Source organism: Mandrillus leucophaeus, unplaced genomic scaffold (assembly GCF_000951045.1).
Source record: "Mandrillus leucophaeus isolate KB7577 unplaced genomic scaffold, Mleu.le_1.0 Scaffold639, whole genome shotgun sequence".
Classification (NCBI taxonomy): Eukaryota; Metazoa; Chordata; class Mammalia; order Primates; family Cercopithecidae; genus Mandrillus; species Mandrillus leucophaeus.
In genome coordinates, this window is record NW_012106908.1 from 800,857 (window position 1) to 817,047 (window position 16,191).

General features: G+C 37.7%; 1 protein-coding gene across 1 annotated transcript in view; it reads left to right on the top strand.

Annotated features, from left to right (window-relative positions):
- BTBD1 (BTB (POZ) domain containing 1) overlaps positions 1–16,191 on the top strand; it is a 41,040-nt gene that overhangs the window by 17,542 nt on the left and 7,307 nt on the right. Inside the window, exon 4 of the mRNA XM_012000665.1 lies at positions 8,320–8,512. Within this exon, the coding sequence (XP_011856055.1) occupies positions 8,320–8,512 (193 nt within the window). The remainder of the gene's footprint in view (positions 1–8,319; positions 8,513–16,191) is intronic.

The following is a 16,191-nucleotide window of genomic DNA, read 5'->3' on the forward strand; positions in this document are numbered from 1 at the left end:
TGTCTATATTCCCACCATCAGTGAGTAAAAATTACCTTTTCTCTGTAGCCTCACCAGCAACTGTTTTTATTTATTTATTTTAGTAGGCATTCTGAGGAGTGAGGAGTGTGAGATGGTATCTCATTGTGGTTTTGATTTGCATTTCTCTGATGATTAGTGATGTTGAGCATTTTTTTCATGTTTGTTGGCTGCTTGTATGTCTTCTTTTGAGAAATGTCTTCATATTTTTTGGCCCACTTTTATGAGGTTTTTTTTCCTTATTGAATTGTTAAAATTCCCTATAGCTCCTGGATATTTGACCTTTGTCAAACACATAGTTTGTGAATATTTTCTCCCGTTCTATAGGTTGTCCATTTGTTGGGTTGATAGTTTCTTTTACTGTGCAGAAGCTTTAGAAAGTTTAATTATGTCCTATTCGTCAGTTTTTGTTTTTGTTGCAATTGCTTTTGAGGACTTTGTCATAAATTATCTCCCAAGGTCAGTGTCCAGAGTGGTGTTTCCTAGGTTTTCTTCTAGGATTCTTACAATTTGAAGTCTTACTTTAAATCTTATCTTGAGTTAATTTTTGTGTATAGTGAAAGGTGGGGGTCCAGTTTCATTCTTCAGCATATGGCTAGCCAACTATCCCAGTACCATTTATTGAATAGAGGGATCTTCCCCGTTGCTTATTTTTGTCAACTTTGTCAAAGATCAGATGGCTGTAGGTCTGCAGCTTTATTTCTGGGTTCTCTTTTCTGTTCCATTGGTGCATGTGTCTGTTTTTGTACCAATACCATGCTATTTTGGTTACTGTAGCCTTATAGTATAGTTTGAAATCCAGTGGTAATGTGATGCCTCCAGTTTTGTTCTTTCTGCTTAGGATTGCTTTGGCTATTCAGGCTTTTGTTGTTGTTGTTGTTCCAGGTGAATTTTAGAATATTTTTCTAGTTCTGTGAAAAATGATGTTGGTAGTTTGATAGAAATAGCATTAAATCTGTAGATTGCTTTGGGCAATACGGTCATTTGAATGATATTGAGTCTTCCAATCCATGAGCATAGAACATTTTTCCATTTGTTTGTGTCGTCTGTGATTTCCTCCAGCAGTGTTTTATAGTTCTCCTTGTAGAGATCTTTTACTTAGTAAAAATACATCTAACCAGGATGTATGGATGTAAAAATACCTGATAGAAATACATCTTAGAAATACATCTAACTAAGATGTATTTCTTTTTTGTGTGGACATGGTAAATGGGATTGCATTCATAATTTGGCTCTCAGTTTGAACGTTATTGGTATATAGAAATGATGCTGACTTTTGTACATTAATTTTATATTCTGAGGCTTTACTGAAGTTCTTTATCAGTTCCAGGAGCCTTTGGTGGAACTTTTTTTTTTTTTTGAAATGGAGTTTTGCTGTTTGTTACCTAGGCTGGGGTGCAGTGGCACGATCTCAGCTCACTGCAACCTCTGCCTTCCAAGTTCCAGAGATTCTTCTGCCTCAGCCTCCAGCTGGGGTTACAGGTGCTTGCCACCACCCCCAGCTACTTTTTGTATTTTTAGTAGAGACGGGTTTTCACCATGTTGGCCAGGCTGGTCTCAAACTCCTGACCTCAGGTGATCCACTTTGCCTCAGCCTCCCAAAGCACTGGGATTACAGGCATGAACCACCACACCCAGCCTGATGGAATCTTTAGAGTTTTCTAGGTATAGAAGCATATCATCTGTGAAGAGAGATAGTTTTGACTTCTTTTCTTATTTGGGTGCATTTTATTTCTTTTTCTTTCCTGATTGCTCTGGCTGGGACTACCAGTACTATGTTGAATAGGAGTGGTGAGAGTGAGCATCCTTGTCTTTTTCTAATTCTCAAGGGGAATGCCTCTAGCTTTTGCCCATTCAGCATGATGTTGGTTGTGGATTTGTCATAGATGGTTCTTGTTATTTTGGGGATATTCATTTGATGCCTAGTTTGTTGAGGGGTTTTATCATGAAGAGATGCTGGATTTTATAGAAAGCTTTTTCCATGTCTATTGAGACAACATACGGTTTTTATTTTTAACACTATTTCATGATTGTTGTGAATTGTATTACTTTTTATTTTTCGATTTTATTTTAGTTTTAGAGTGAAGTCTTCCTATGTTGCTCAGGCTGGCCATGAGCTTCTGGGCTTAAGTAATTCTTCCAGCTTAGCCTCTTAGCCAGTGTGCCTGGCTGAATTATATTTTATTATGCTTATTGGCCTTTTTATTTTCCTTTACATTATTCATGTCTTTTGTTTTTCTGTTGGTGTGTTCAAATTTTTTTTACCGGTTTATCTTACATTGATTCTTTGTATATTATATATTCCAGTTTTTCTTTCTGACTTATACTTGTTCCAATTTTCTCCAAGATTGTTTTTGTTTTTGCTGATAAGAATCAGTGTTTGGGTTTTTGTTAAACAAACTTTTGAAATTAAAGTTTAACATCCGTATAGTAAAGTGAACAAATAAAGTGAACATACTCATTTAACTAATTTATCCTACCGTACTAGTACCCCAGAAGCCTTTGTCATGACCCTTTAAGTCACTAATCTCCCTCTGAAAGGTGACTACTTTCTGTCTTCTATAAATTAGTTGTGTCCATATTTAAACTTTATATAAAGGAAATAATATATACGGTGTGTATTCTTTTATGTGTGGCTTCTTTCTCTTAACATTATGCCTGTTAGATACATCCATGTGGTTGAGTGTGGCAGTAGCTCATTCTTTTTCATTGCTTTGTAATATTCTGTCATATGACTGTGCCATGATTTATTTGTCCATTTTACTGTTGTTGGATATATGGATTGTTTCTGTTTGGGGGCCATTGAGGCCATTCTTGTACATGTGATTTGGTATACATATGTAAACGTTTCTGTTGGATATAGACGAGTGGAACTGCTAAGTCATGGAGTGTGCTGTGCATATGGTCAGCATTAGTAGATCCTGCCATCCTGCCAAACAGTCCCTTAAAGTGGTTGTAACACTTTATACTCATCAACAAAGCGAAGAGACATAAGAGTTCGTTCTGGTTGCCCACATCCTCTCCAGTACTTGGTATTGTCAGTTTTTGTAGTTTTAGCCATTTGTGTGGGTGTGAGGACGTATTTCATTGTGGTTTTAAGTTTCATGTCACAGATGATTAATGATGTTGAATATGCCAATAGTTTTTTAATCCAGTCTGACAGACTTTGTCTTTTATCTGAACTGTTTGGTTCACTTGCATTTAATGTAAATTTGTGCAATGGATATATTTGGGTTTATGTTTACCATCTTGCAATTTGTTTTCACAAATTGTCACATCTGTTTTTTGTTTCTTTTTTTCTCCTTTCTTGCTTTCTTTTAGAGGAACCAAGTTATTTTTATTATTATTTTTTTTTTATTTTTTATTTTCTTTAGGTAATGATAACAGTTTTCCCCCTTATTCTGTGAATATAGTGAACTACATTAATTGATTTTCCAATTTAAACCTGTTTTGGATTCCTTACATAAATCAGACTTGGTTGTTTTGCATTATCCTTTTTATATATTACTGGATTTAATTTGCTGAATTTTTAAAGTATTTTTATGACTACTGAATGAGAGAAATTAGTCTCTCTATATATTTTTTCTTGCAATGAAATTGCCAAAATTGTCTTCATACAAAAGTTAGAAATATTTCCTTTTTTTCCCCCCAGTGTTTAAGAGTTTATATTATTAATTTTCTCCGGGAACCAACTTCTGGCTTTATTAATTTTCTCTATTATAGTATGTTTTCCATTTCATTACTTTCTGCCTTTTTCTTTATTACTTTCTTCCTTTCCTTTCTTTGCTTTTAATTTGCTGGGGTTATTTTATTAGTCTTTGTGACTTTTTGAGATACTTAGAAGGTCAACCTGTATTCTTTTTGAATGCATATATTTAAGTCTGTATTTTTCCTCCCAGCACCCTTCACCCCCCAGGTTTTGATATGTGTATTTTCATTATCATTCAATTAAAAATTTTTAATTTTTGCTTTTTTTTTTTTCTTTGACTCATAGATTGTAGATAATTTCCAAATATTTGGGATTTCTTCTTATCTTGCTCTTGCTGATTTCTGGCTTAATTCCATTGTAGTCAGAAAATATATTCTGTATCATTTCAGCCCTTTGAAATTTGTTGATATCTGCTTTGGCCCAGCATATGGTAATTTTATTTATTTTTTATTATTTTATTTTATTTATTTTTGAGACAGTGTCTTGCTCTGTCACCCGGGCTGAAGTACAGTGGCATGATCTCGGCTCACTGTAACCTCCGCCTCCTGGGGTCCAGCGATTCTCCTGCTTCAGCCTCCCAGGTAGCTGGGATGACAGGCACGCGCTGCCATGCCCAGCTAATTTTTATATTTTTTAGTAGCAACGGGGTTTCACCATGTTTGGCCAGGCTGGTCTCGAACTCGTGACCTCAGGTGATCCACCCACTACAGCCTCCCAAAATGCTAGGATTACAGGCGTGAGCCACCTCACCTGGCCCATACGGTAGTTTTAATAAGTATTCATGTATACTTGAGAAAAGTGTATTCTTATTTGTTATATGCAGAAAAACCTGAATAGTCCTATATCTCTGCAACAAATTGAATACTATATCTATGAAAGGACTATATAGTAATAATCTTCAAATTTCCTATATATTTATCTATTGATTTGCTTTTTGTTTGTTCTATCAGTTACTAAAAGAAGTAGATTTAAATCTCAGGGTATGATTGAGAATGTGTTTCCTTTCGATTCCTTCAGTTTTCTTCTTTATTTTGAGACTATATCATTAGGTACATTCAAATTTAGGATTTTTTTTTATTGAATTTGCTTCTTTATCTTTACAATCTATCTCACTTTAAATCTAATTAAATTTCTTGTGGGTTTTTGTTTTTTATTTTTTTTGCGAAAGAGTCTCCCTCTGTCACCCAGGCCAGAGTGCAGTGGCACAGTCTTCGCTCACTGCAACCTCCACCTCCTAGGCTCAAGCAGTTCTCATAGCTGGAACTGCAGGCATGTACTACCATGCCCTGCTAAATTTTGTATTTTTAGTAGAGATGGGGTTTTGCCATGTTGGCCGGGCTAGTCTCGAACTCCTGGCATCAAGTGATCAGCTCGCCTCAGCCTCCCAAAGTTCTGGCATGAGCCACCACGCCCGGCCTAAACTTCTTGTTTTAAAGTCTTTGTCTGATATTGGTATAGTTTCTCAAGGTTTTAAAAATTCTATGTCTTTCTCATCCTTTTACTTTTAGCCTTACGTTATTTTGACCATGTCTCTTGTAAGCTTCATTTTTTAAAAATTCAGTCTGAAAGACTTTGCCTTTTATTTGGAATATTTGATTCACTTTATACTTAATATGATTAATAGTCTATTAAACTTTCTTTCTTTTTTTTTTTTTTTTTGTAGACAGTGTCTCTTCTGTCACCCAGGCTGGAATGCAGTGGCATGATTTCAGCTCATTCCAGCGTCAACCCCCTGGGCTCAGGTGATCCTCCCACCTCAGCCTCCCTTATTAAAGAGTCTTTTATTATTATTTTAGTGGGTTGCCCTTGTTATTACAAGAATATATTCTTACTGATTTTTAAATTAAATCTTAAAAATTAAAATTTTTAGGTGGGGAACAGTGGCTCATGCCTTTAGTCCCAGCACTTTGGGAGGCTGAGGCGGGTAGATTGTTTGAGTCGAGTTCAAGGCCAGCCTCGGCAAAATGGGGAAACCCTGTCTTTACAAAAAAAAAATTAAAAATTTGCCTGGAGTGGTGGCACACACCTGTAGTCCCAGCTACCTGGGGGACTGAGCTGGGGATCACTTGAGCCCAGGAGTTCAAGGCTGCAGTTAGCCATGATCACACCACTGCTCTCCACACCTGGGCAACAGTGAGACCCTGTCTCTAAATAAATTAATTAATTAAATTAAAAAATTTTAATTAAAATTTTCCACACTATAATAAAGGCATTATTGATACTTTTGCTATATTTAACCTTCTCTAGCCTTTGGTGCTACTATTTCGTGTATTTTAATTTTTCATATGTTACAAAGCCCACAAAACATTATTTTTAAAGTCAATAATCATTTTGATTTGCCTATATATTTGCCCTTTCAGTTATCTTCATTTTTTTCTGTATGACCAGATGTGTGCTTCTATCTGGAAACATTTCTGTTAGCTTGAAAAATTCCCTTCAGTATTTCTTTTAGAACAGGCAGGATACTAACCAGATTCTCTCAACTCTTTTTTTTCTTTTGTCTAAAAACAGCTTTATCTTACTTTTTTTTTTTTTTTTTAAAAGAGATGAGGCCCTGCTATATTGCCCTGGCTGGAGTGCAGTGGCTATTCACAGCCTCAAAATTCTGGCCTCAAACAATCCTCCCACCCTAGCCTCCTGAGTAGCTGAGACTAGAGGGGCACACCGCTGAGCCCAGCTTGCCTTCGTTTTTGAAGGATATTTTTCTGGGTAGAAAGCTCCATCTTTCATTTGAATGCTATTCTATTCCTTTTTTTTTTTTTTGACTCTGTCACCACCCAGCCTAGAGTGCAGTGGCACAATTTCATCTCAGTGCAACCTCCACCTGCCAGGTTCAAGTGATTCTCCTGCCTCAGCCTCCCGAGTAGCTAGGATTACAGGCACCCACCACCATGCTCGGCTAAATTTTGTATTGTTAGTAGAGATGGGGTTTCACCATGTTGGGGAATGGTACCCAACATGTAGGCTTTTATCACTCACCTGCCTTCCACCATTTCCCCCAGGTCCTCAAAGTTCATTATATCATTCTTAGGCCTTTGCCTCCTCATAGCGTCTTAGCTCCCACTTATAAGTAAGACCATATGATATTTGGTTTTCCATTCCTGAGTTACTTCACTTAGAATAATGGCCTCCAAGTTCATCCAAGTTGCTGCAAAGGCCTTTGTTTGGTTCTGTTTTATGACTGAGTAGTATTCTGTGGTGTATATATACCACATTTTCTTCATCCAGTCATTGGTTGATGGGCATTTAGCTTGGCTCCGTATTTTTGCAGTTGCCAGTAGTGCTGTTATAAACATGTATGTGCAAGAATCTTTTTCATGTAATGACTTACTTTCCTTTGGGTAGATATCCGGTAGTGGAACTGCTGGATCAAATGGTAGTTCTAATTTTAGTTCTTTTTTTTTGAGACAGAGTCTTGCTCTGTTGCCCAGGCTGGAGTGCAGTGGTGCGATCGTAGCTCACTGCAACTTCCGTCTCCAGGTTCAAGCGATTCTCCTGCCTCAGCCTCCCGAGTAGCTGGGACTACAGGCGCCCATCACTGCACCCAGCTAATTTTTGTATTTTTTTTTTAGAGATGGGGTTTCACCATGTTGGTCAGGCTGGTTTCAAACTCCTGACCTCGTGATCTGCCCACCTCAGCCTCCTAAAGTGCTGGGATTACACGCATGACCCACCATGCCTGGCCCTTTTTAGTTCTTTAAGGAATCTCCATACTGTTTTCCTTAGTGATTGTACTAGTTTACATTACCACCAGCAGTGTAAAAGAGTTACCTTTTCACCACATCCACGCCAGCATCTTTTTTTTTTTTTTTTTTCTAATTATGGCCATTCTTGCAGGAGTAAGGTGGTACCTTATTGCAGTTTTAATTTGCCTTTCCACGATAATTAGTGATGAGCATGAGCATTTTTTCATGTTTGTTGGCCACTTGTATATGTTCTTATGAGAATTGTCTCTTCCTGTCCTTTGCACACTTTGTCCTGGGATTATTTGGGTTTTTTTTCTTGCTGATTTGTTTGAGTTGTAGATTCTGGATATTAGTCCTTTGTTGGATGCATAGTTTGCAAATATTTTCTCCCACTCTGTGGGTCGTGTGTTTGCTCTGCTGATTATTTCTTCTGCTGTACAAAAGCTTTTTAGTTTAATTAGGTTCCATTCATTTATTTTTGTTTTTGTTGCATTTGCTTTTGGGTTCTTAGTCATGAATTATTTACCTAAGCCAATGTCTTGAAGAGTTTTCTAGATGCTGTCTTCTAGAATTTTTATGGTTTCTTAGATTTAAATCTTTGATTCATCTCGAGTTGATTTTTATATAAGGTGAGAAAGGAGGATTCCTGGCATCCATAAGGAACAGCATTTATTCCTGAATCTAAATTTTGACTAATTAATGCTTTTAACATTTTAATTAATGTGTTTAACCTCAAATGGATTTATCGAAACTTTAAAATATATGCAAAGATTATATATGCTAAGATTTTTTTTCCCTATTTTTATGTTATATCCTCTAGATTTGAATTTACTTTAAGTGGAGTATTCCAAAGTTAGGAATTGAAATCAAATTGCTTTTTTTAGGTTTATGTTTTTATTTCCACAGGTCCTGCTCAATCTGGAATTTTGTCAGATCGTGAAGTGGTAAACCTCTTTCTTCATTTTACTGTCAACCCTAAACCCCGAGTTGAATACATTGACCGACCAAGGTGCTGCCTCAGAGGAAAGGAATGCTGCATCAATAGATTCCAGCAAGTAGAAAGCCGCTGGGGTTACAGTGGGACGAGTGATCGAATCAGGTATCTGTTATATTGGGGATACGGGGGTAGAGTGGGGGTAGCAGTTACCATTTGGCCTTTTTTATATATTATGGGAGATAATTAACCAACATTTCATTTTATACTTTGTTTAATACACTTTTAAGTTAAGTTAATACAGGAGTCAAGAAGTCACTGAGGCATCCCGCCCTCCTCACTGATTTGTGAGTGAGGGTGACTTCTTAAGAAAAAAACAGAGTAAGAAAGGATTGGGTTGGACCTTCTGTTATGTGATTTTTTTTTCACTCGAGATGGAGTCGCTCTGTCACTCAGGCTGGAGTGCAGTGGCGCGATCTCTCTCACTGTAACCTCCACCTCCTGGGTTCAAGCGATCCTCCCACCTCAGCCTCCCGTTACTCGGCAAACCTGTAAGGCATGCACCACCATGCCCATCTAATATTTTTGTATTTTTAGTAGAGACAGGGTTTCACCATGTTGTCCAGGCTGGTCTTGACCTACTGACCTCAAGTGATTCCCCTGCCTCAGCCTTCCAAAGTGCTGGGATTACAGGGGTGAGCCACCACACCTGGCTGTTATGTGATTTTTGTTTGGATCACCACTGCCCAGTGAGCTGAGCTCTAGACCTTAATTGATCAAACATTATTTTTACAGGCTTAGGGCTACAATTAATAAATGCAACCTTACTATGTTTAGTGTGAGTTTTTTCTTTGCATGGATGTTGCAGGGAAAATCTCTCAGTATACATTTATAAAAACTTTGAGGAAAAAATCAAGAATCTTGAAAAATGCATGCATATAATCCTGTTGAAGAAATTGTCTTTGCTGTATTGTGTTTCTTTAGGTCAAGTGTCAAAATAGAATCAGTGCCAGTCTTCACAAAACATGACTTTTGGATTTTCATTTGTTGAATAGCACTTCAGTATAAAATTAGAAATTAACAAGTTGGTTAAAAAAGAGAAATCTGGTTGGATGGGGGACTATTATAAATCTCGAGTTAACATGGAAATTAAAAATGTACTTTGTAGGCTGTTTAATAATAATTCACAATAACTATATGTAAAAAATTATGGGATGAGGCCAAAGCTGCACACAAATAAAAAATAATAATTAACTACTAATAGTAAATAGAGTAGAAATAAATGATTTAAGCATTCAGCCCAAGTAGCTAGAAAACAAATAGCAAAATAACTGTAAGAAAAGAGAAAGTAAATAGATAAATGCAGAAATTAATGAATTAGAAATAGTAGAACTGATAAATCCATAAGCTGGTTCCTTTAAAAGACTAATAAAATAAACCTCTGGCGAAGGTAATAAACATTCACATTTAGAAGTAAAAACGGGAATATAATTATATGCTGACATTTTTATTTTAATTCTGGGTTTATTCTGTGCTAATAAATTGAACATGTTGATGGAATGGATCATTTTATAGGCAAATATAAATTATCAAAATTGACTGAAGAAGAAAGCCTGAATAGACCAATTACCATGGAAGGAATTAAAAGTTATCAGAGAACTGTCCCTTCACAAGGTGGTTTTTACAGGTGAGTTTTGTCAAATCCTCAAGGAACAGTTAGTTTCCTTGAGCATTAAAAGAATAAAATACTACTTGGTTAATTATTGAAGGAAGCGTAACCCTTATATAGGAATCAGGCAAGACAAAAAAAATCTAGATCAATCTCAATATAAAGAAGAAAGTTTGTGTAAAACATTAGGATATTGAATCTGTACCTTAGGAGAATAACACTGTATGACCCAAACAGAATTTATTTGGAGATTGAAAGAATGGCTCAGTGTTAGGAAATGTATTAGTACAATTCTCACAACAGATCAAAGAAGAAAAACAATTTGATTTCAGTCGATGTCAGAAAGGTTTTTGATAAAATTTCACCTTCATTCCAGATATAATTCTTACTAGATTAGGCCTAGAAGAGTACTTGTTTGCCATGATAAACTATTGAAACCTCAAGCACTATCCTTGCTGTTTTCAGCAGTGTTATTATAATTCTGATTGATTATTTGCCAATGGCATTATATACATTACTAGTTCACAACCCTATCAAACCCAGTTCTCTCTTTTTTAATAAATATTTTGTAATTCCCACTTTACTAACCTGAAATAAAATTCATAGATAATATGCTTTATACATTTTGTAATTGATGAGTGATCTAGTTATCATATAAAGGGGAAATAAATGTAACTTATAGTAAAATATGTAGTTCAATACATAGACTTTGGGTAGGACAACACTAGAAGGCAAACTGAAGTAGTCAGTTGCTGTACATATATGTATCACCATGATGAGACAGTTTCAGCTGCACAGTACCCGTGTGTTATGTCTTAAATACCATGAGCAGCATTGCTGCCACTTACGTTTTCTTTAAAGGTTCCAAGTAAAAGAGTATATGTAGTTGATCCTACTCATTGTGTCTATTTCTGAACTTGCCTACTGGCTGAAATTTATCTGTAACCTGTAAAGTCAATACTCGGGGCACTTTCTTAGTCATTTTCAGCAAAGGCTTTAGTTGCCAGACCAGCATGTTTCCAGCTGTGGCTGAACAAGGCAAGGCTCTACTTTCCTGTTTCAGCTCTCCTACAGAGGTGGAGACGGGGAGGGACAGTGCAGTGGAGTGCAGGAAACTCTGGCTCTTGGGCAGGTTGAATGGGGCTTGAATCCCAGCTCTGGCACCTTTTAGTGGGGCAGCCTCAGACAAGTCACTTAACACTTCCAAATTCTGTTTTCTCTTTTGTGGAATAAAGAAAATAGAATATACTAGGACGAAGTGTTTATTGGTTTGTTTTGAGATGGAGTTTCGCTCTTGTTGTCCACGCTGAAGCGATCTCAGCTCACTGCACCTCCAGGTTCAAGTGATTCTCCTGCCTCAGGCTCCCGAGTAGCTGGGATTAACAGGCATGTGCCACCACACATGGCTACTTTTGTATTTTTAGTAGAGATGGGGTTTCACCATGTTGCCAGGCTTGTCTCGAACTCCTGACCTTAGGTGATTCACCAGCATCAGCCTCCCAAAGTGCTGGGGTTACAGGTATGAGCCACCTCGCCTGGCTGGATGAGTTGTTTTTGGAATTTAAGATTATAATCTATGTGAGGTGTGTATATATGTGTATATGTATAGACACACACACACACACACACACACACACGCACGCACGCATATTTCCCCTAGGAGCAGTGGTTTAGTATTTGCTAATTCTGTATATTAAGAAATATAACTTATGCAGATAATGAGAATTTACTGTATATTGCTTGTTTATATGGTAGTCGCCTCTTGTAAAAGTCTGAATATTAAAATTGCACTAAAAGACTGGGCACGGTGGCTCAAGCCTGTAATCCCAGCACTTTGGGAGGCCAAGGCAGGTAGATCACCTGAGGTCGGGAGTTCGAGACCAGCCTGACCAACATGGAGAAACCCCGTCTCTACTAAAAATACAAAATTAGCCAGGCGTGGTGGCGCATGCCTGTAATCCCAGCTACTCGGGAGGCTGAGGCAGGAGAATCGCTTGAACCTGGGTGGTGGAGGTTGCGGTGAGCCGAGATTGCGCCATTGCACTCCAGCCTGGACAACAAGAGTGAAACTCCGTCTCAAAAAAAAAAAAAAAAATGCACTAAAAAATCTGGTTTATAAACAAAATGGAATGAGGTTCAAGGCTTGTAGTTATAAACAGATTTTTTACCTACATGAATTCTGGCAAGACACCTAAAAGTTGATTGAGTTACGGGAGACTGTTCTATGCATTTCAGGAAATCTAGTTTCCCTGGCTCCTTGCCAGTAGTGCCCCTAAACCTTTGTGAAATCGAGTATGCCTTCTTGAGGGTGGAACTGCTCTTGAGAACAACTGGTCCACCTAGATAACCTTAGTGTCAAGCCAAAAAACTACTAGAACCAATAAAAGAGAATAGTGGCCACTTATAAAAAGCATATTTAAAAACCATTGGTGTTCCTGTATGTCATCAAAATTCAGTTACAGAGATGAGTAATGGTGACAGTTATACAATGATATGAATGTATTTAGTGCCATTGAGCTGTACACTTAAAAATGGTTTAAATGGTACATATTTTACCACAAAAAATTATAATATAAAACAATTTGGTTACAATTGAGTAAATGTCAGTAAATAATATTTTGAGTGTGTTACTATTATAGTATGTTACTGTATTACAGTAATTATTTATATATCACTATATATATAGAATGTTACTATAGTATTGTGAATAATCCCATTCATAACAGTAACATAATATTAAATAGTAGGATTAAACCCAGTAAGAAATATAAAGTACATTAGCTTTATGAAGAACTGGAAAAGTTTGAGTAGAATCATACTTTAATAAGGACAGTGTCTTCCAAGTTAACCTATGTATGTTAGAGAATTTCTTTCAGAAGTCACATACTATTTTAGGTAGTGGAGAGTGGCTTGGCAAAATTCTTTTTTTTTTTTTTTTTTTCTGTGACGGAGTCTTGTTTTGTTGCCCAGGCTGGAGTGCAATGGTGAGATCTGGGCTCACTGCAACCTCCGCCTCCTGAGTTCAAATTATTCTCCCTGCCTCACCCTCCCGAGTAGCTGGGATTATAGGCGCCTGCCACCATGCCTGTCTAATTTTTGTATTTTTAATAGAGACAAGGTTTCACCATGTTGGTCAGGCTGGTCATGAACTCCTGATCTCAGGTGATCTGCCTGCCCCAGCCTCTCCAAGTACTGGGATTACAGGTGTGAGCAACTGCACTCGGCTGGCAAAATTCTTAGCAGTTAATTTGGAAGAGTACATGTTTCTCTTTTAATAAGAGTAATACAGATGACAAGACAAAGTATTGTAAAGCTATAGGAAATTAGTGTTGTAGGGAGCAGAGTATAGATGTCAGAAACTAACCTAACATAAACGAACATTTAGAAAATGATATGGCCAGGTGTACTGGCTCACCCCTGTAATCCCAGCACTTTGGGAGGCTGAAGTGGGCGGCTCACTTGAGCCCAGGAGTTTGAGAGCAGCCTGTGCAACATGGTGAAACTTCATCTCTACAAAAAAAATTTAAAAATTAGGTGTGGTGCACGCACCTGTAATCGCAGCTACTTAAGAGGCTGAGGAAGGAGGATCGCTTAAGCCTGGGAGATTGAGGCTGCAGTGAGCTGTGATCTCACCACTGCGCTCCAGCCCAGGCAACAGAGCAAGACCCTGTCTCAAAAACAAAAAAGAATATGATAAAGGTGAGAGAAGGATTAATCACTGGGAAAATTAAGTTAGATCCTTACTGATCCCATATACCCGTATTCATGTAAATTAAAATTTTAATATTAAAACTAAAACCATGAAAATGCTGGAACAGGTAAATGTTTATGTACTACAAGGATGTGGTAGACCTCTCTAAACTTGGCATATATCATAATTTTGAAAACAGATAATTCAAAAATTTTAAGTACAAAATCACCATAAAGTTAAAAGATACGTGACAAATGGGAAACGTATAGTGGATATTACCAACAAAGCATAAATATCATCTATATATAACATCTTTTGGATCTACATTAAAAAGACAAACTCATCTGTAGAGAAAAATGAGAAAAGAACATGAGTTCAGTATTTCATTAGACAGAAAATCCAGTGGGCAGTAAGCATATGAGCAAATGTTTTATCTCATTAATAATCAAATAAATAGGCTGGGCGTGGTGACTCACACCTGTAATCGACACACCTTGGGAGACTGAGGCGGGAGGATCTGTTGACCTCAGGAGTTCCAGACCAGCCTGGGCAACATGGCGAAACCCCATCTCTACAAAAAAATATAAAAATTAGCTGAGCATGGTAGCGTGTGATTGCTTGAACCTGGGAGGTTGAGGCTGCAATGAGCGGAGATTGTGCCATTGCACTCCAGACTGGGTGACAAAGTGAGATCCTGTGTCAAATAGTAACAATAATAATCAAAATATAAATGGAATTTGTCACTATCAGTTTCTCAAAGGCAAAAGGAAATGAAAAATACTCCTGGTTGATAAGACTGAGAGTAAAATGATCCTTATACCTTATGGGGTATAAAATGTTATCTTTCCAGAAAGCAACTTGACAATGTTTACCCTAAAGCCTTAAGACTCTGTCTTTTGACTGGGTGTGGTGGCTCACACCTGTAATCAAAACACTTTGGGAGGCCAAGGCAGGAGGATCACTTGAACTCAGGAGTTCAAGATCAGCCTTGGCAACATAGTGAGATCCTGCCTCTACAAATAATAATTTTTTAAAAGTTAGCTGTATGTAATGGCATGCACCTGTGGTCCCAGATATTCAGGAGGCTGAGGCAGGAGGGTCACCTGAGCCCAAGAGGTTGAAGCTGCAGTGAGCCATGATTGCACCACTGCTCTCCAATTTGAGTGACAGAGCAAGACCCTGTGTAAATAAAGAAATAAAAATAAAATTTTTTTAAAGAATGTGCCTTTTATTTTCATCAGCAATTCTACTTCTAGGAATTTATTCCAAGGAAAATAATTAAGGCTTCATAAAATGATTTAGCTGTAAGATTGTTCATCATGCCATTATTATATAATAAAAACTGCAAATAACCTAGATTATCCAACAAGGCATTAGTTAAATATAGTGAATTGGTAATTTTTTTTTTTTTATCATTTTACATGAAAAAGAGGTTACAAATATATATATTCTGATATGATTTTTAAAATTATATATATGTTCATAGAAATGTAACTGAAAAATATAAAGGATTAAAAAATGTAAAGGGTTTGCAAGGGCTATCTCTGGATTTATGGATACTTTAAAATTTTCCTCTTATTTAGCTGCATTTTCTGTTTTTTTAAGCGGGATATATTATTGTTTATTATTTATTTGTAATAGTTTAAGTTCTAGGGTACATGTGCACAACGTGCAGGTTTGTTACATATGTATACACGTGCCATGTTGGTGTGCTGCACCCATTAACTCGTCATTTACATTAGGCATATCTCCTAATGCTATCCCTCCCCGCTCCCCCCGCCCCACGACAGGCAGACTGAGTCTGTCTCTGTTGCCCAGGCTGGAGTGCAGTGGTGCGATCTTGGCTCACTGCAGCCCCTGCCTCCAGGTTCAAGCGATTCTCCTGCTTCGGCCTCTTGAGTAGGTGGGACTACGGCACACACCACCACACTCAGTTAATTTTTCTATTTTTAGTAGAGACAGGGTTTCACCATGTTGGCCAGAATGGTCTCCATTCCCTGACCTCATGATCCATCCCCATTAGCCTCCCAAAGTTCTGGAATTACAGGCATGAGCCACTGTGCCTGGCCTATTTTTTTTTTTTTTTTTTTTTTGAGACGGAGTCTTGCTTTGTCACCCAGGCTGGCACCATCTCGGTTCACTGCAACCTCCGCCTCCCAGGTTCTAAGCAATTCTCCTGCCTCAGCCTCCCGAATAGCTGGGATTACAGGCGTGTGCCACCATGCCTGGCTAATTTTGTATTTTTAGTAGAGACGAGGCTGCACCATGTTGGCCGGGCTGGTCTCGAACTCTTGATCTCAGGTGATCCACCTGCCTCGACCTCCCAAAGTGCTGGGATTACAGGCATGAGGCACTGTGCCTGGCCTGCTTTTTTATAATAAAAATTATAAATAACATATATTAGAGCCAGAAGTGGGTAGCTCATGCGTATAATCCCAGCAACTCAGGACAATGAGTTGGGAGGATCATCTGAGACCAGTTCTA